This window comes from Kogia breviceps, chromosome 6, assembly GCF_026419965.1.
Source record: "Kogia breviceps isolate mKogBre1 chromosome 6, mKogBre1 haplotype 1, whole genome shotgun sequence".
NCBI lineage: Eukaryota > Metazoa > Chordata > Mammalia > Artiodactyla > Physeteridae > Kogia > Kogia breviceps.
Window position 1 is genome coordinate 83,642,929 of NC_081315.1, and position 18,320 is coordinate 83,661,248.

An 18,320-nucleotide genomic window follows, 5' to 3' on the forward strand; every position below is an offset into this window, starting at 1 on the left:
CTTTCCTGGTGGTGCAGTGGTTGAGAGTCCACCTGCCGATGCAGGGGACACAGGTTAGTGCCCCGGTCTGGGAAGATCCCACATGCCGCAGAGCGGCTGTGCCCGTGAGCCATGGCCGCTGAGCCTGTGCGTCCAGAGCATGTGCTCCACAACGGGAGAGGCCACAACAGTGGGAGGCCCACGTACCACAAAAAAAAAAGAACCAGCAAATTTTGATTCCTCCAAGTAAAAGCAGTAAGAAAATGGTTGTGTGTGTGTGTAGACACACACATACATACATATAAAATACACACAAACATAAAATTATAATTTAATACCACTATCTTTTCATAAAAGACATCAAAAAACAAAAACAATCTCAGAATTTAAAAACTGAATCTCAAAATTTGAAAATTGAATAAATTTAGTTTTATGGAAAAGCTATTCCTATTTTCCTCATTTTGCTAAAGACCAGAGAAAGCTCAGTTACATACAGTCCAAGGACTGTTTGCTTGAGATTCACTTGTGTAATTAACATCCCCCAATAATTTCAAACCCACTATTAGACTTATGACAATTCATGGTACAAACCAAAGCAACATATGGCTTCATTTCCCATGCCTGTAGATTTGTATTATCTATTATTATAGGAGATACCTTCTTCTCAAATGCTTCTTTTGCTGAAATACAAACAGAAAATGAGAAATCACTTTAAGTAACAATATTGAGGATTATCTTGATATTTTAAAAATCTGATCCTGTTTTCATAATTTGAAAATCATAGATATGTGCTAATTTATTCACAATTCTACTTCTAAATACAACTTCTGAATATATAAAAAATTAAAATATAGGGAAATGTTGAATAATAAATACTAAATAAATACTAAAATTATAATCAGAGAAATTAAATAAAAACTGTCGGATTTTAGTTTGATGTGCATGTTACATGTATAAATAGCATAAGTGGGGAAAAAAGCTATCCTTAAAAACAATATCATATCATGCTAAAAGCAACATGGTATCCTGGATAAGATTCTGGATACCATAAATCCAGAATCTGGATTCTGGAACAGAAAAGGCCTTTTGTAGAAAAACTAAAATCCAAGTAAAATCTGGAGTTTAGTTAATAGTAATGTACCAATGTTAATTTCTTAGTCTTGACAAATGTACCATAGTTATATAAAATGTTAACATTAGGGCCAAATGGGTGAGGGGTATAGAGAAACTCAATACTGCCTTTGCAAACCATCCCATAAGTCTAAAATTATTCCAAAATAAAGTTTAAAAACAAAAAATATAGGCAAACACGCATACACATGACAAAAAACAAGATGTCTTGATTTGAAATAAACAATTATTATATGCCTGTGCAAGAGATTTTCTTATAAAACTGCCTTTTTTCCCAAGGAATTAGACCATTCAGGGAATTAATGATGAGCCACAATAAATAAGCCTTACAAGGAAAATATTTGGAAGTTTTAAAAGTTCTGTATACCCTCTTATAACTCAATAATAAAAAGACAAATAATTCAATTTAAAAATGGCAAAAGATTTGAATAGAAAGCTCTCCAAAGGAGATAAACAAGTGGCCAACAAGCACACAAAAAGATGCTCAACATCATCAGCCATCAGGAAAATGCAAATCAAAACCACAACAAGATACCACTTTACACCCACCAGGATAGCTATAATCAAAAAGATAGATAATAACATGTGTTGGTAAAGGTATAGAGAAGTTGGAACCCTCATAAACTGCTTTTGGGAATGAAAAATAGTGCAGCTGCTTTGGAAAATAGTTTGGCAGTTACTAAAAAGGTTAGACATAGACAGGCATGTTCATAGCAACATTATTCATAATAGCCAAAAAGTGGAAACAACCCAAATGTCCATCAACTAATGAATGGATAAACAAAATGTGGCAGATCCAAATAATGGAATATTATTCAGCCATAAAAAAGAATAAAGTACTGATACTTTCTACAACATGGATGAACCTTGAAAACGTTATGCTAAATGAAAGAAAGCCATTCACAAAGACCACATATTATATGATTCTACTTGTATGAAATGTTCAGAAGAGACAAATCTATAGAAATAGAAAGTAAAGTAGTAGTTGCCTGGGGCTGGGAGAGAGTTGGGAAGAAATGAGGAGTGACTGCTAATGGGTATGAGGTCTTTCTGGAGTGATAAAAATGTTCTAAAATTGATTGTGGTGATGGCTGTACAACACTGAATATGCTAAAAACTATTTGATTCTTATCTCATTCAATAAAGCTTTTTAAAAAGAGAGTTCTGCCGATTAATTTCATATAATCATTGTCACAGTTGTTGTTATAGAAAGGACACACTGAACTACGGCTAAGCACTTTTCATTCTCATTTAACCTTTACAAGAATCCTGGGGGTTTAGTATTATTAAGCCCTTTTACAGATGAAGACACTGGGTCCTGGAGAATATAAATAACTTGCACAAGATTACACAGCTAGTAACTGGCAAATCCAAGATTGCTCTTCATCACATCACACTGTTTATTTTTGTGTTGGTATTCCTGAGTTTTCACTTCAGTATTTAGTTCAAGAATGAATACAGAAAAATTTAACAATGTCTAAAGATGAAAAACTCAAGAATAGCCTTCAGGGCTTCCCTGGTGGCGCAGTGGTTGAGAGTCCGCCTGCCAATGCAGGGGACACGGGCTCATGCCCCGGTCCGGGAAGATCCCACATGCCGCGGAGCAGCTGGGCCCGTGAGCCATGGCCGCTGAGCCTGCGCGTCCGGAGCCTGTGCTCCGCAACGGGAGAGGCCACAACAGTGAGAGGCCCGCGTATCGCCAAAAAAAAACACAAAAAACAAAAACAAACAAACAAAAAAAGAATAGCCTTCACAGTACATTTATCGTAAAAGAAACGCTAAGTAAAATATTGTCTATATGTCTTAATAAGAATTTCCCACATAAAACTCTATCCATGACTAAACTCATAATAAAAACTGTCTTCAGTGAATAGATAGTTGCACTAATAAAGAAATTAAGGTTTTACCTATAATCTCCCTGCAGATTCAGTTTGAGGAGAATCATTTTTACACTCACACTGTCCTCTATAAAAATTAAGCCAATCTAGGCAAGACTAGTGATTAACAATGCAAATTCTATTTTAGGAAACAGGAACCAGAGCCAGAAAACTGTAACCCTCTTGAGCTATTCAGAGACCAGCACAGAAAATCTGACTTACTACTTCTGACAAGATAACCCACTGATTAAATAAAACTTAAACATGTTATGCAATGTTCTAAGCTAGTCTATAAAACTTAGCTCATTTAATTCTCATAACAACTCCATGAGACTACCTCTTTCACTTACTATGTAACATTAGAATCGTTACAGTTATTATTTTACCTATTATATAGTTATAATTTAGAATTAAAGATAATTATAACTTTTAAAAGTTATACGTCTCTCAAAATACAAACACGAAGTGGATTTTTTTCTTTATATTCCTCTTAATATTACGCATCATCTGATGTCTATTCTTACCACGATTCTGGTTCCATTCATGTGCTTCTCCTAAGTATTTTACATCAAACTGGTATTGTCCATTTATGTAAAAATAATCATCAGTACTAAGAATGACTCCACTTGGATTATCCTCTTGCAAAGTCCTGTGAATGATAAATGTAATTATTTTCATTAATTTTTCTTCTATTTAAATTCTCTCTCCTAATTTTTGCAAGGTCATAATCTGAATTAAAAATTCAAGTATTGGACTTCCCTGGTAGCTCAGTGGTTAAGAATCCGCCTGCCCATGCAGGGGACACGGGTCTGATCCTTGGTCCGGGAATATCCCACACGCCGCAGAGCAACTAAGCCCGTGTGCAGCAACTACTGAGCCTGTGCTCTAGAGCCCGTGCACCATGACTACTGAATCCTGCGCACCTAGAGCCCGTGCTCCGTAACAAAGAGAAGCCACCGCAGTGAGAAGCCCATGCACCACAATGAAGAGTAGCCCCCACTCGCTGCAACCAGAGAAAGTCCGCGCGAGGTAAAGAAGACGCAACCCAGCCAAAAATAAACAAATAAATTAATTTTTTAAAACCAACTTAAAAATTCAAATATTATTATTTAAAAGAATGAAAATATTTTATTATTCAAACAAATCACACTAGAGGGACTTGCCTGGTGGTCCAGTGGTTGAGAATACACCTTCCAGTGCAGGGGATGCAGGTTTGATCCCTGGTCAGAGAACTTAAGATCCCACATGCCGAGGGGCAACTAAGCCTGCGCGCTGCAACTACTGAGCCTGCATGCTCTGGAGCCCATGCACCACAACTACAGAGAAGCCCGTGCACTGCAACAAAGAGCCCACGTGCCACAACCAAAGACCCCGTGTGCCACAACTAAGACACGACACAGCCAAAAATAAAATAAATAAATAAATAAATAAAATATTTTTTTTAAAAATCGCACTAGAAATCCTCTAAGCAGAAGTTTGACTCCCAGTAATACTGACCTGAGGCAAGGCTACTTTGCTTTTTATACTATAAAGTTTTGAAAATTAACACATTTTAATTATCAAGAAAACCAGACAACTGAAAATGCTTCAGAACTCTTATCAGTCACAGGCAATCTCCTCATCTGGTCACTTGATACACACTGATCTACCTTACCCACTCTAAGTGGAAGGTCACTTCCCATTAGGTTGAGTACCTTGATATTCAACCAGTCTTCAAAAGTAGATGAAGCTCTGTATATTACCACAAATTTAGTGAGTATGCCGAAAACATCCAAAAATGTTAATCGACTATTAATTTAATCTGTTAAATTATACAAAGTTAAGATAGTTTTGTGGGGCTTTTCTGACATCTCTTTCTTTTGGCCATGCTATGCAGGTTGCAGGGGATCTTAGTTCCACAACCAGGGATCAAAGCTGTGTCCCCTGCAGTGGAAGTGCAGAGTCTCAACTACTGGACCACCAGGGAAGTCCCCCATCTCTCTTTCTTAATTCTGGAATTTATCTTCTATGTAATTGAGATACATGCAAAAACTAAGCAAACAGAATCCACAGAGACATAACAATGCTACCCTCTTAACCATTTGTAAAATATCACCATTTACCCTCTCCTAAAACATGTATAAATATTTCTAAAGTTAAAATATACTTTTAAATTAATTTTTATTGTAGTATAGTTGATTTACAATGTTGTGTTAGTTTCAGGTGAACAGCAAAGTGAATCAGTTATACATATATCCACTCTTTCTTAGATTCTTTTCCCATATTAAAATATACCTTTTGAATTTAATTTTTATTAGCATCTACTAAGTGCCAGGCACTGTTTTAAGCACTGAGCATACCTCAGTGAATAAAAACAACAAACATTCTTGCACTCATGGAGCTTACATTCTGGTGAATGCTCACTTGATCCCGCTTTTTAAGACTCCTACATTTATCCTCTTCTCCTTTACCTCTAAGTCTTCCCCTCTGACACTTTACTTCCTCTTTTCCCTTTAAACGTGTATACATCTCAGCTATCTTTTAAAATTTTAACCACACTTTAAAGACCCCTTTTTCAACTATTACCCAACTTCTCTCCTTCCCTTAAATGCTTTAGTATAAATGCTTTATTTTTTTATTATTATTATTATTTTTGTGGTACGCGGGCCTCTCACTGTTGTGGCCTCCCCCGTTGCGGAGCACAGGCTCCGGACGCACAGGCTCAGCGGCCATGGCTCACGGGACTAGCGGCTCTGCAGCATGTGGGATCTTCCCGGACCAGGGCACGAACCTGTGTCCCCTGCATCGGCAGGCGGATTCTCAACCACTGCGCCACCAGGGAACCCCTAAATGCTTTTTTAAGGTCTTAAGGGCTTCCACCTTCCCAGCGCAACAAAACTGTTTTTCAAGATATCCATTCATGACCTTCTTTCCAATAAATCCAAAAGCTGTTTTTCGTCTTTCATTTTCCTTGGGCTTGCACACTAGCTTAATACTGTGGACTGTTCTCTCTGAGAAAACTCAGCTTCTATGTCTCTGTACTTCCCAGTTATTTCTCTATATTCATTCAAAAATTAGTAAGCTTCGACTTTGTGACAAGCACTTCTTTCTCTTCCCAATCGCTAACTGTAGCTGCCTCTGGCTCTAAGGCCTCTGAAACCTAGTTCTTCAAACAAATGTCACAGCGCTATTACCTTATAAGGTACAACCTTTTGTTCCAATCTTTCACAAAATGCAATATCATAACTGACTGTAATGTCTATAATATTAAATTAAAATGTTTTTTATTCTTGTGGTCATTAAATCAGAGAAAGCCTATGTCTACAGAAGAATATACTTATAAGTGTATGAATAGAATATGTGGAAATTTATTGGGAAATAAATCGACACTAAGAAAGGACATTTTAAAAACAACTGAAAATGAGCTCATCAAGGTATACATGCATACTCACTAATGCTAGATACACCCAGGATCAAATAGAAAAGACCCAGCTAAGAATAGAAGAGAGCAAAGAGTTAAAAGTTGGAAGGAAAAGGGAAAAACTGGCAAATAAAATATATTAGATGTAAATATTCTGGAATTTAAAGAAGGTGGGTAGGAGAAAAGTTTGAAAACAACACTCTTTAACAAGTGCCACTGAAAACACAACAAAGCTGCCTCTAACCCTGACTCTAGTCTCTCACACCAAGGCATCCACAATATTCCTTGATTATGAAAGGGACACAGATGGGTATTTGAGATAAAACAACTGAGAGCACATTTTGCAAGAAATAAATCACTGAGAATTTGAAGTTCTCTATCAGTGGTTCATCCCATGTTCTTTCTTCAAATCATACATTTCTAAAACCTTATTTAACAACATGCTACACTTCCAAATCTCCAACTACCAGTAAAATTCTTGTGTATAAGACTTCCTTGAATTCAAAATCAATTATGGCCCTTTATCTCTATAATCAAAGCTGAATTCATCTTTCTCCCACTCAAATTAGTTCTCTTCCACATGAACTTATTTCTGTTGATTTCACAAGTTCACAATCTTGGAATCACCTTTAATTTTTTCCTCTATTCTGTCTCTCAAAATATTCTGAGATGAAAGAATTCAATAAAAACTTCTAGGGAAAACAGTGCTATTAGCTACAAAGTTAAAAAAAATTAGTAAACATCTCTATGAACTAAAAGTATTCCACATGTTCATGCTGTTATAAATATTCAAGTTCATGCATTACACTGTTTCTTTAAACTCAATTAAACCTCATACCTTGCCAAAAAAGATTTTCCTGATCCCGGAAGCCCTCTGAGAAGAACAAGAACTAGTCCAACATAAGATGATGTCTTCTTTCTTACAACCTGAGAAACTGGAGTTTCTTGTACCTGATAAGCACTTGTTCCCTCTTTATTTCTCCATACCTTTGTTGGGGACGTATGAGAAATAACCGGGGGTGGAAATGTATAGTTGACAGGTCTCCAGTGTGCAGCTGTGGTTACAACAGGAGCTACAAAGCCATGGTTTCCTTGAAAGAGGTCAAAAGCAGGAATCATTGGATTCCACATTGGTGGAGGGGGAGGAGGAGGCAGCAGTAGAGGGAGAGGGGTAAGTACTGGGCAGTAATTCACATCCTTCCCCTTTGGTGGCAGTTCAGTCGGTTTGTGTGACTGGAAATTGAATTCTTCAGAAGGTACAAAAACATCAGGGACAGAAGATTTCTGATCTCCACCTGTACCTAGTAAACCAAGCCCCAGATTTTGCACAGTAAGGTTTAAAGGAGCCTGAAGTTCATTGGCATCCAGATCTACAGGGGCTTGAGAGAACTGAGTCTTAACACACACAGATTCTAAAAGCTCTTTCTGAATTTGGTTACTACAATCCATCATAGTGTCATTTGCTACATTTAAAGAACTACTGAGAAGAGAATCTTCCAATGCCAATGTGTTATCCTTTGTAAAACTTTTGGACTCATTTGAAAGTGAATGTGAAGTTAAGGAATTTGAACTTAATGTAGGGGCAGAACTCTCTACATTTTCACTGTTCAAATCCATATTTTGGGTAGAAAGAATGGGAGTCGTACTACTTGAATCTGAATTTATAAATGCACTCGGGTTACTAAAATTATTAATATCTTGCAAAGGCAAAAATGAGTATGCATGGTCATCAGGAGAAGAGTTCAATTTCTCAAAAGCATTCTGTATTAAGGAATCTAAGTCTTCAGTTAGCTGCATGTCCAAAAATGAATCCATTTTTGAATCTTCACTCTCTTCTTCAGGAGGACACTTTTCCATTATTTCACATCCCACTGCATCTACTTGGTTCTCAGAAGCAACGAAGCTTTTTGAAGGCGATTCTTCTATTTTAGCGTCAGTGGTTGATAATTCTAATAGACAATCCATGGCATTTTCAACTGTACAACAACAAGAACAACAAAATATATCTGTATGTATTGAAAACAGTAAAATATAATTTAATTAAAATCCACATAAAATTATACTAGAATTCACATTGAATGAAAGAGAAATTTATAAATATTCAAGTCATTCCTTAACTTAATATTTTGCTAATATATCAGTCTGTATTAGTGAAAGGTTTAAATTATGAAGACATGCAATGTTGTTACTTTCAAACAAACAGTAATAAACGAGGCTAATGAACTGCCATCAAGTAGATATTCTGATGAATTTATTGATTAAAAGTAAAAATATCTGTAATTATATACATTAGGGTTGTTTGTAAAGATCCTAAAATCAGTTGATTTACTCAACAAATACTTACCTACTGCACGTCCTTTTAAGTATGAAGTATTTTAAGTACTCTCCTTACATTACATTTAAGTAAATGTAATTTGTATATATGGTCCATGCTATGAATTTCACTTAATACAAAAAATATGTATGGGCATGTACTACGTATCAGACATACTTTGTACAAAGATGAATAAGACAGCTTTTAACTACACTCAAAGGATTTCTGCAGTCTAATGGAGGCAATTACAGATAATTACATTAGAAGACAATCACACTATAATATAATATAGGTTAAACAATGCACACTTTTAATAATGTACAAATGCCTTAACAGCCTTATAGGAGAGTAAGGAAAGATTTCACATAAGGTAATATGTGAACTGGGAGTTGAAGATCAAAAAGAAACTTGTCAGACACAGAAGGGAAAGGCAAAGCCAGTCTTGAAAACACAAAGCATGTTTAAGGTATTAAGAGAAGTTTGTTGGAATGCAAGTACAGAGTAGTATGGTGGGTAAGAGGAGATAAAACTGGAAAGGGAAATTGGGAAGGGTCCTGTATTTCATGGTAAGAAATATCAATTTTATTTTCTAAGGGAACTTGAAGGGAAACTACCTGTCACAGAATTTGGGATAGATGCTTTGTCATCTCACTGAATCTTCAAATTATACTATGAGGTACAGTATTCCTAGCAAATAGATGAAGGAAATGAAGTTCAGAAAGTATATTAACTTAGTCCAAGTCACACAGATAGTAAGTGACAGAGCCAGGACTGGTATGTCTGACTCCACTGCTAAGCTCTTTCCCTTATAACATAAATACAGAGTCATTAGAATTGTTAAGCATCAGAAATTTGAGGCTTTTTAATATTATTTTTGTGTTTTATCTTGTTTTGTTTTATGGAAGATAAACGTGGAAACAGCACAGCACAGTAGGTAAAAGCTCTGGTCAGGAGTCAGAACGACATTTAAATCCCTACTTGCTGGCAATAACACTTTGAACGAGCTACTTAACTTTCCTAAGCCTTGATTTCCTCATTTGCAATGTGTGGATAATAAAAGTACCTACCTCATAGTGTTGTTGTGAGGATTAAATGAGATAATCCATGAAAAAGGGCTGTGCACAAGGACTGGCACCTAGTAAGCACCCAATTTATGTTCCCTTAAGAAGAAAAACAAAGAGGGATTGGAGGGGGCAAACCTGACAGAGAGACCAGTTAGAAGACTATAGCAATATTACAAAAGCTAGAAGCCCTACATGGAAAAAAGAAAAAAGAAAAGGAAAAAAAAGCAAATATAAGAGGTATTTCTATGAAAAAAATCTATGTGATAGAAAAATCACAAAAGAAAAAAAAAATCAACCAAAAAAATTAATGTGTATATAATGAAAAAAACAGTATTAAGTAAAAATAAGTAAAAGATCAAACTATATCTATATAACACAAAAGAAAAGTTCTTTCACAGAATGTTGAAAAAAATTAAAACAATGGTATAAAAATGAAAAGCACATGAACAATTCACACAATACAAGAATTAATAAACAATCATACACAAACATATTCAACATTTATCTTTATCTTAAAAAAAATAGCATTAAGAAAAGGTAAAATCTTATTCCTAAAATCTTAAAGTAATACCACTCAATGCTCAAAAGGCTGTGATGAAACTCCTATACACTTATACAGTGCTGGTGTCATTACAAATTGACACACCCCCTTTTTTTAAAAAATAAATTTACTTTTTAAAATTAATTTTTATTGGAGTATAGTTGATTTACAATGTTGTGTTATTTCCTGCTGTACAGCAAAGTGAATCAGTTATACATATACATATATCTACTCTTTTTTAGATTCTTTTCCTATGTAGGTCATTACAGAGTATTGAGAAGAGTTCCCTGTATGATACAGTAGATCCTTATTAGTTATCTATTTTATATGTAGTAGTGTGAATATGTCGATCCCAATCTCCCAATTTATCCCACCCCACCCTTTCCCATGCTGATACCATATGGCACACCTTTTTAGTAGGCAATTTAGCAGTATGTTTCCAAGAGCCAAAAACTGTCCTAACCCTATAATAGAAGAAAATAAAACTTTGGGACTGAGAAAAAAGCCAAAAGACAGAAAAGGTTATTTGTACCAAGATGTTCTTTGCAATATTAATTATCCATGTAAAACTTAGTTATAATTAAATAAATTAGAGCACAACAATGCAATGGAATATTAGAAAGCTATTAAAAATAAAGACTGCAGCCAACACTGAAAAAAATGCTTATGTTAGGTTAAATTTAAAAAGCAGAATATACAATTTCATCAATGTTATTATTCAAACTACTCAAAACATCAGTATTTATGAACAAGGTGTAGAGAAGATCCTGGAAAAGAGAAATGTTTTTTGTTAGGATGTAAGGGTAATATATTTTCCTTGTAATTCTTCATTGCTATGTCAGTGTATGTGCAACAAATAAAGTTTAAACACATCAAAATTAGGAAATAAATGTTGAAGCCACAAGTAAAATTGTAAACACTATCATTTCTGAGCATCATGTGGACTGCTGAAAACTGGTTTTCTGTATACATATCATAACAGGATAGATAAGATATGCTCACATCACAGACCATGGAATGTAAAAAAAATGGAAGTTTATCACATTACCAAAACTCCCTAAACCTAGAATAATTTTATCTTATACTAATCACGGCCAATAGCAATACTAAACATCAATATTTAATTTACTCATCAGTCAAATTTGATATGTATGTCTACAAACATAAATCTAAACAATTTATTACAAGTCATTAATAACTTACTATACTGAAGACTTTATCAAAACAAACCAAAAAAAAGAAAACTCAACCTTCACTGAAAAAGTCCTATGAGGTACATACTATTATTATTCTCCTTAGCATATAAGAAAACTGAAACCAGAGAGGTTAAGTGACAGAACTGGAAATCCAACCTAGTTTTCTTGACTCCAAAGCCAATTTTTTGAAACCGCACTACTCTATTAGCCTCAATTCTTAATCAGCTCTCATTTCCACAAATATAATTACCTTTTCACTCAATAAATATTTACTGAGATCCTACTGAGTCATTTGGTATTTTGGGGCTTGGAGACACAACAGTAAAACAAAAGTTTTTTAAATCCCTGTCTTTAAGGAGCTTACATTTTATGTCAATGGTTCTCAACTGGGGATGATATTGCCCCCAGGGGACATAAGATGATATATAGAGGCATTTTTAGTTGTCACAACTGGGGTAGCAGGGAGGAATGTGCTACTGGGAGCTAGTGGGTACAGGCCAGAGATGCTGCTGAACATGCTACGATGCACAGGAAAGCCACGCACAACAAAGAATTATCCGGTCCAAAACGTCAATAGTGCCAACCTGTTCTAGAGGGAAGATAAAAAGGAATAAAACATAGAATATGATATCTACACATACATCTTACACTTAGAACTTGAAAGAAGTACATTTCTTGAAAGAAGAAGCTAAGCTTTTATTCTTCTTCATATCCCTTGTAATACCCAACTTATACCTTGCCTGCAGCAGATATTCAAAAAATGATGAACAAAATAGAAATAAGGTAGTCATTTTCTATATTACTACTGGTCATGGCATAGTACATGAAATCTTCTTATAAGATGCAAAGGGTTCAAACTAAACTTTTTCTCACCTTTGAAATCACATTCAGAAAGCATCAAATACACTACATCAGGATCCAGATCAGAAAACATCTCTGAGATACTGGTGAAGAGTTCTTCCTGATCAACTTTTGTCTCACACAGGGAAGGAAGAGTAGTGGTTGGCTCCTCATGACTAGCAACACTGGATACAACTTCCTTAGAGTTTGTAGTCTTCCGAAAAGGATTTCCCCCAAGATTTTTCCTTCTCCTTGGCATTCTGACTTCCAAAACTAAAGTGTTTCCCTTCTCTTATTTAAGATGTTTGATATTTAAGTCATACCTCAAAGAAAACAGGGTTAAATATCTTGCACAATCCAGCAGTAATAGGACCTAAAATAGAAAGCAAGTTGAAACACTTAGACTATAGTTATATTTCCATGTCTAAAATTGGAATGACATCTTTATTTAAGAAAGTACCATCAACTCTGGTGGCAGCAAAGCCAAAAAGCAGTCAAACAATTTCTCTCTCCAAAATATTCAAGTTTTTCAGGATTGAACATGTTAAAAATTAAGATATTAATAAATGTAATATATTTTCAGAACAGTGAGTACACTGTTTTAGTACAATTATTTTAAAAAAAACAGTATTCATAATGAGAATGCCTACTGAACACCTATTTGGATGTCCAATAGGCATCATAAGCTTATCATGTCCAAAACTGAGCTCCTGATCACCTACTTCACACCTGTTCTTCCTAGTCTTTCCTATCTCAATTAATGCAACTCTATCCTTCCAACTGCTCAGGTCAAAAACCTTGGAATAATTCTTGACTCCTGTCCATTCCACATCCAATCAGTAAGCCAATTTTGTCAATGCAATCCTCAAATATATATCCAGAATATGATCATTCCTCACCATTTCCACTGCTACCACGGCAGATTAGTATAAAAGTCTCCTAACTAATATCCTTGTTCCCACCCTGCCCCTTCAGTCATAACAACTAGAGTGACTCAGTTAAACCACAGGGTCAGATCATGCCTCTCTTCTGCTAAACTATCCACTAGCTTCCCATCTCATTCAGGATAAAAGCCAGAGCCCTTAAAAGGGCCCATAACGCAGACACTTTTTACTTCGGCGCTGTCATCCCTAATCCTCTTTCCCTTGCTCATGGCACTCCAGCCATACTTTGCCTCCTTCTTCTTCAAACATCAGCCATGCTCCCATCTCAGAACCCTTAAATTTGGTCTCTTCTATCTAAACTAATATTACCCCAGGCATCTAAAAGATGTATTTCCTCCTATCATTACTCCTACCATTACTCAATTGTTACCTTCTCAGCAAGTCAGTTGCCCAACACCACTTATCCCTTTTTCCTTACTTGAATTTTCTCCCTAAGATTTACCTTCTAACATAGTGTATGCTTTATCCATTTGTTTTATTTATGTATTGTATTTACTACCCATATTCCAGTAAAATGTAAGCTCCACAAGGGCAGGGATTGATAGATCTGGAGAACTCTGACAATCTACTTGCTTTCTCCACTTGGATCTATTTAATAAACAATTCAAATGTAATACATCTAAAACCAAATGTCTGATATTTTCTCAAAAACCTGCTCTAACCATCTGGTCTGGCTACTGTCATCTTTCACCTGTATTCCTGTCTCCTAAATGGTCTCCCTGTTTCTACTCTTTGTCCCCTACAGTCTATTTTCAACACACCAGCCAGAATGATCTTCATACAACATATAAGTCAGAATGAATTAGGGTCTGCTGCTCTAACCATCTGGTCTGGCTACTGTCATCTTTCACCTGTATTCCTGTCTCCTAAATGGTCTCCCTGTTTCTACTCTTTGTCCCCTACAGTCTATTTTCAACACACCAGCCAGAATGATCTTCATACAACATATAAGTCAGAATGAATTAGGGTCTGCTTTAAATTCTCAAGTGGCTCTCCATGACACTCAGAGTAAAAGCTAAAGTTCTTACTATGGCCCACCTCCCTTTTGGCCTTTAATATACTTTTCCCCAAGATATTTGCATTGCTAACTCTCTCACTCCTTCAAATCTTTGCCCAAGTGTCACATTCAATGATTTCTTCCTTGATTACCCAATTTAAAGTCATATCACCTATTTTCTCTGCCCCAATTTCCCTTTCCTGCTAACCACCCATTGCCCTTAACACCTTCTAACATACTATAAAATTTACCTTTTAATTAAATTTATTGTGTCATAGCTCTCTCCATCTTCCAGGACTGCAATGTCAATATGGCAGCCACCAGCCACATGAGCCTATTTAAATTTAAATTAATTAAAATTAAATAAAATTACATTTTAATATATTAATATCAGATAAAGTAGAATTCAGAGCAAAAAAAAAATCAGCAGAGATAGAGGACATTATATAATCATAAAGGATCAGTCTACCAAGAACACGTAGCAACTCTAAATGTGTATGCACCAAACAACAGGGCCACTAAATAAGTGAAGCAGAAATGGACAAAATTGACAGGAGAGAGAGACAAGCTCACAATTATAGTTAGAGACTTCAATACCCCTCTCTCAATAAGAGTAAATAAAGTTCAGCAAGGATACTGAAGAACTCAATAACACCATCCTTTAAGGATCTAATCAACATTTATAGAACACTACATTCAACAACAGCAGAATACATATCCTTTTCAAGTGCCCAAAGAACATATACCAAAATAGACCATATCTTAGGCTATAAAACAAACCTCAACAAACTTAAAAGAACTGAAATCATATAAAGTATGTTCTCTGACCACAATGTAATCAAACTAGAAATCAATAACAAAAAGATAACAGGAAAATCTCCAAACACTTGGAACATAAGCAATATACTAAATAATCCATGGGTCAAAGAGGAAGTCTCAAGGAAAATTTTAAAATACACGGAAATGAAAATTAAAATATACAATATCAAAATTTGTATGACACAGCTAAAGCAGTAATGGCAGAAATTTATAGCAAATTTATAACTAAATGCATTCATTAAAAAAGAGGAAAAGTCTCAAATCAATAATCTAAGCCCCCATCACAAGAACCTAGAAAAAGAAGAGCAAAATAAACCCAAAGCCAGTAGAAAAAAGGGAATAATAAAGATCAGAGAAGAAATGAATAAAACTAAAAACAGGAAAACAATCACTACAGACCCTGCAGACATCAAAAGACTAATAAGGGAATATTATAAACAAATGTACATATGAAAGTTTGACATCTTCTATGAAATAGACTTATTTCTCAAAAACCACAATTTATCAAACTCACCCAACAGGAAATAGATAAAAGGTCATGATTTTTAATGAAATTTAAATCACAATTTACAAATTCCCAAAAAAGAAATTCCAGGCCCAAACACCTTCAATGGAGATGTTTACCAAACATTTTTAAGAAGAATTAACTAACCCTATATAATCTCTTCCAAAAACAGAAGAGGGAACCTTCTTAATTCACTTCATGAAGCCAGTATTGTTATCCTAACACCAAAATCAGACAAAGCCAGTTTAAAAAAAAAACAAAAAACCTGCAAACCCATATACTTCCCGAAAACAGACATAAAAATCCTTAACAAAATATTACAAATAGAATTCAGCAATTTATTTTAAAAGAATTATACACCATGATTAAGCGAGGTTTATTCCAGGGATACAAGGCTGGCTCAATGTTCAAAAATCAGTATCCCACCCATATTAACAGGCTAATGAAGAAAAACCACAATTGTATCAATGAACGAAGAAAAAAAGTGACAAAATTCAACACCCATTCATGATAAAAGGTACCCAAAAATAGGAATATAAGAGAACTTCCTCAACTTGATTAAGAGCATCTACAAAAACTCTACAGATAACATTTTATTTAACAGTAAAATACTATATGCTTTCCTCCTAAGACTGAGAACAAAGCAAGGATGTCTACCCTCACCACTCTATCATTAAAGACAATGCTGGAAGTTCTAGCCTGTGAAGTAAGAGAAGATAAGGAAATAAAAGACATACCGATTCAAAAGGAAAAAATAAAACTGTCCCTATTTGTAGATGACATAGCTATCTGTGTGGAAAATCCCAAAGAATTGACAAAATCTCCAACATATAAGTGAGTTCAGCAAAGTGCAGGATACAAGATAAACACACAAAAGCAACTGTATTTATATATTCTACCAACGAATACATGGGCACTGTAATTAAAAATACAATATGACTCACAAATGCTCCAAAAAATGAAATATTCTGATACAAATCTAACAAAATATATATAAGGCTTGTATGCTAAAAATACAAAAACATGATGAAAAATATCAAAAATGTAAATGAATGGATTCATGGGCTGTTAGACTCAATATAGTAAAGATGTCAATTCTCCCCAAATTGATATACAGGTTTAACTCAATTCCTATCAAAACCCCAGCAAAGATTTTTGTGGATATGGACAAGATTATTCATAAATTTAAATGGAAAGACAAAGGAACTAGAATAGTTAAAACAATTTTGAAAGAGAATACAGTAAGAGGAATCAGTCAACTCAATTATAAGACTTGTTATAAAGCTAAACTTATCAAGACTGTATGGTATCAGGGGAGGGACAGACATATAGATCTGAGAACAGATTATAGATTTGGAAACAGACAAGATAACCCAGAAATAGACCAGCATGAATATGCCCAACTGACTTCTGACAAAAGTGCAAAAGCAATTCAATAGAGAAAATATAGCCTTTTCAATAAACGGAACTGGAGCAAGTCGACATCCACAGATTAAAAAAATAAACCTTGGGCTTCCCTGGTGGCGCAGTGGTTGAGAGTCCGCCTGCCAATGCGGGGGACACGGGTTCCTGCCCTGGTCCGGGAGGATCCCACATGCCGCGGAGCGGCTGGGCCCGTGGGCCATGGCCGCTGGGCCTGCGTGTCCGGAGCCTGCTCTGCAATGGGAGAGGCCACAACAGTGAGAGGCCCGCGTACAGCAAAATATAAATAAATAAATAAAAAATAAAAAAATAAACCTTGACCTAAGTCTCACACTTTATTAAAAAAAGTAATAATAACTCAAAATGGATCAAGGAGGGAACTCTGCTCAATGTTATGTGGCAGCCTGGATGGGAGGGGAGTTGGGGGGAGAATGGATACATGTATATGTATGGCTGAGTCCCTTTGCTGTGCACCTGAACTATCACAACACTGTTAATCAGCTATACTCCAATATAAAATAAAAAGTAAAAAAAAAAAAAAAAAAAAAGGATCAAGGATTTAAATCCATAAAACTATAAAACTTTTAGAAAAAAAAATCTTCAGGATCTAGGGCTAGGCAAAAACACCAAAAGTATGATCCATAAAAGGAAAAACTGATAAACTGTACTTCATCAAGATTTAAAACTTGTGCTCTGTTAAGAATCTTGTTAAGAGGATGAAAAGAAAAGTGACAAACTGAGAGAAAATGCTTGCATACCATGTATCTAACATAGGACTAGTATCTAAAATATATAAAAGAACTCTATCAAAACTCAAAAGTAAAAACAGGGACTTCCCTTGTGGCACAGTGGTTAAGAATCCACCTGCCAATGCAGGGGACACGGGTTCCATCCCTGGTCTGGGAAGATCCCACATGCCGCACAGCAACTAAGCCCGTGCGCCACAACTACTGAGCCTGTGCTCTAGAGCCCGCAAGCCACAATTACTGAGCCCACACACCACCACTACTGAAGCCCGCGTGCCTAGAGCCCATGCTCTGCAACAAGAGAAGCCACCACAATGTGACGCACGTGCATCACAACGAAGAGTAGCCCCCGCTCGCCGCAACTAGAGAAAGTCCACACGCAGCAATGAAGACCCCACGCAGCCAAAAATAAATAAATTTTTAAAATAAATAAATAGATTAATTAAATCAGAGGGGGGAAAATAACAAATAATTCAGTTAGAAAATGGGGGGAAAAAAACAGAAAAAACCATTACACCGAAAGTATATACAGATGACAAATAGGC

At 35.6% G+C, this 18,320-nt stretch overlaps 1 protein-coding gene across 18 annotated transcripts in view; it reads right to left on the reverse strand.

Annotated features, from left to right (window-relative positions):
• The window catches only part of N4BP2 (NEDD4 binding protein 2), an 86,871-nt gene that overhangs the window by 42,481 nt on the left and 26,070 nt on the right, over nucleotides 1–18,320 (reverse strand). For 7 of the 18 annotated variants that reach the window (XR_010841078.1, XM_067036229.1, XM_067036227.1 and 4 more), the window contains 5 exons: nucleotides 14,535–14,617; nucleotides 12,376–12,715; nucleotides 7,226–8,363; nucleotides 3,512–3,636; nucleotides 571–659 (listed from right to left, as the gene is read on the reverse strand). Coding sequence is in view for 17 of the 18 variants with exons in the window: in XM_067036229.1 (XP_066892330.1) it covers nucleotides 571–659; nucleotides 3,512–3,636; nucleotides 7,226–8,363; nucleotides 12,376–12,601 (1,578 nt within the window). In the remaining variant the exon portion in view is untranslated. Of the gene's footprint in view, nucleotides 1–570; nucleotides 660–3,511; nucleotides 3,637–7,225; nucleotides 8,364–9,768; nucleotides 9,862–11,866; nucleotides 11,897–12,375; nucleotides 12,716–14,534; nucleotides 14,618–18,320 lie in introns of those variants that run through there. The other 11 variants (XM_067036240.1, XM_059067013.2, XM_067036235.1 and 8 more) reach the window with 7 other exon arrangements.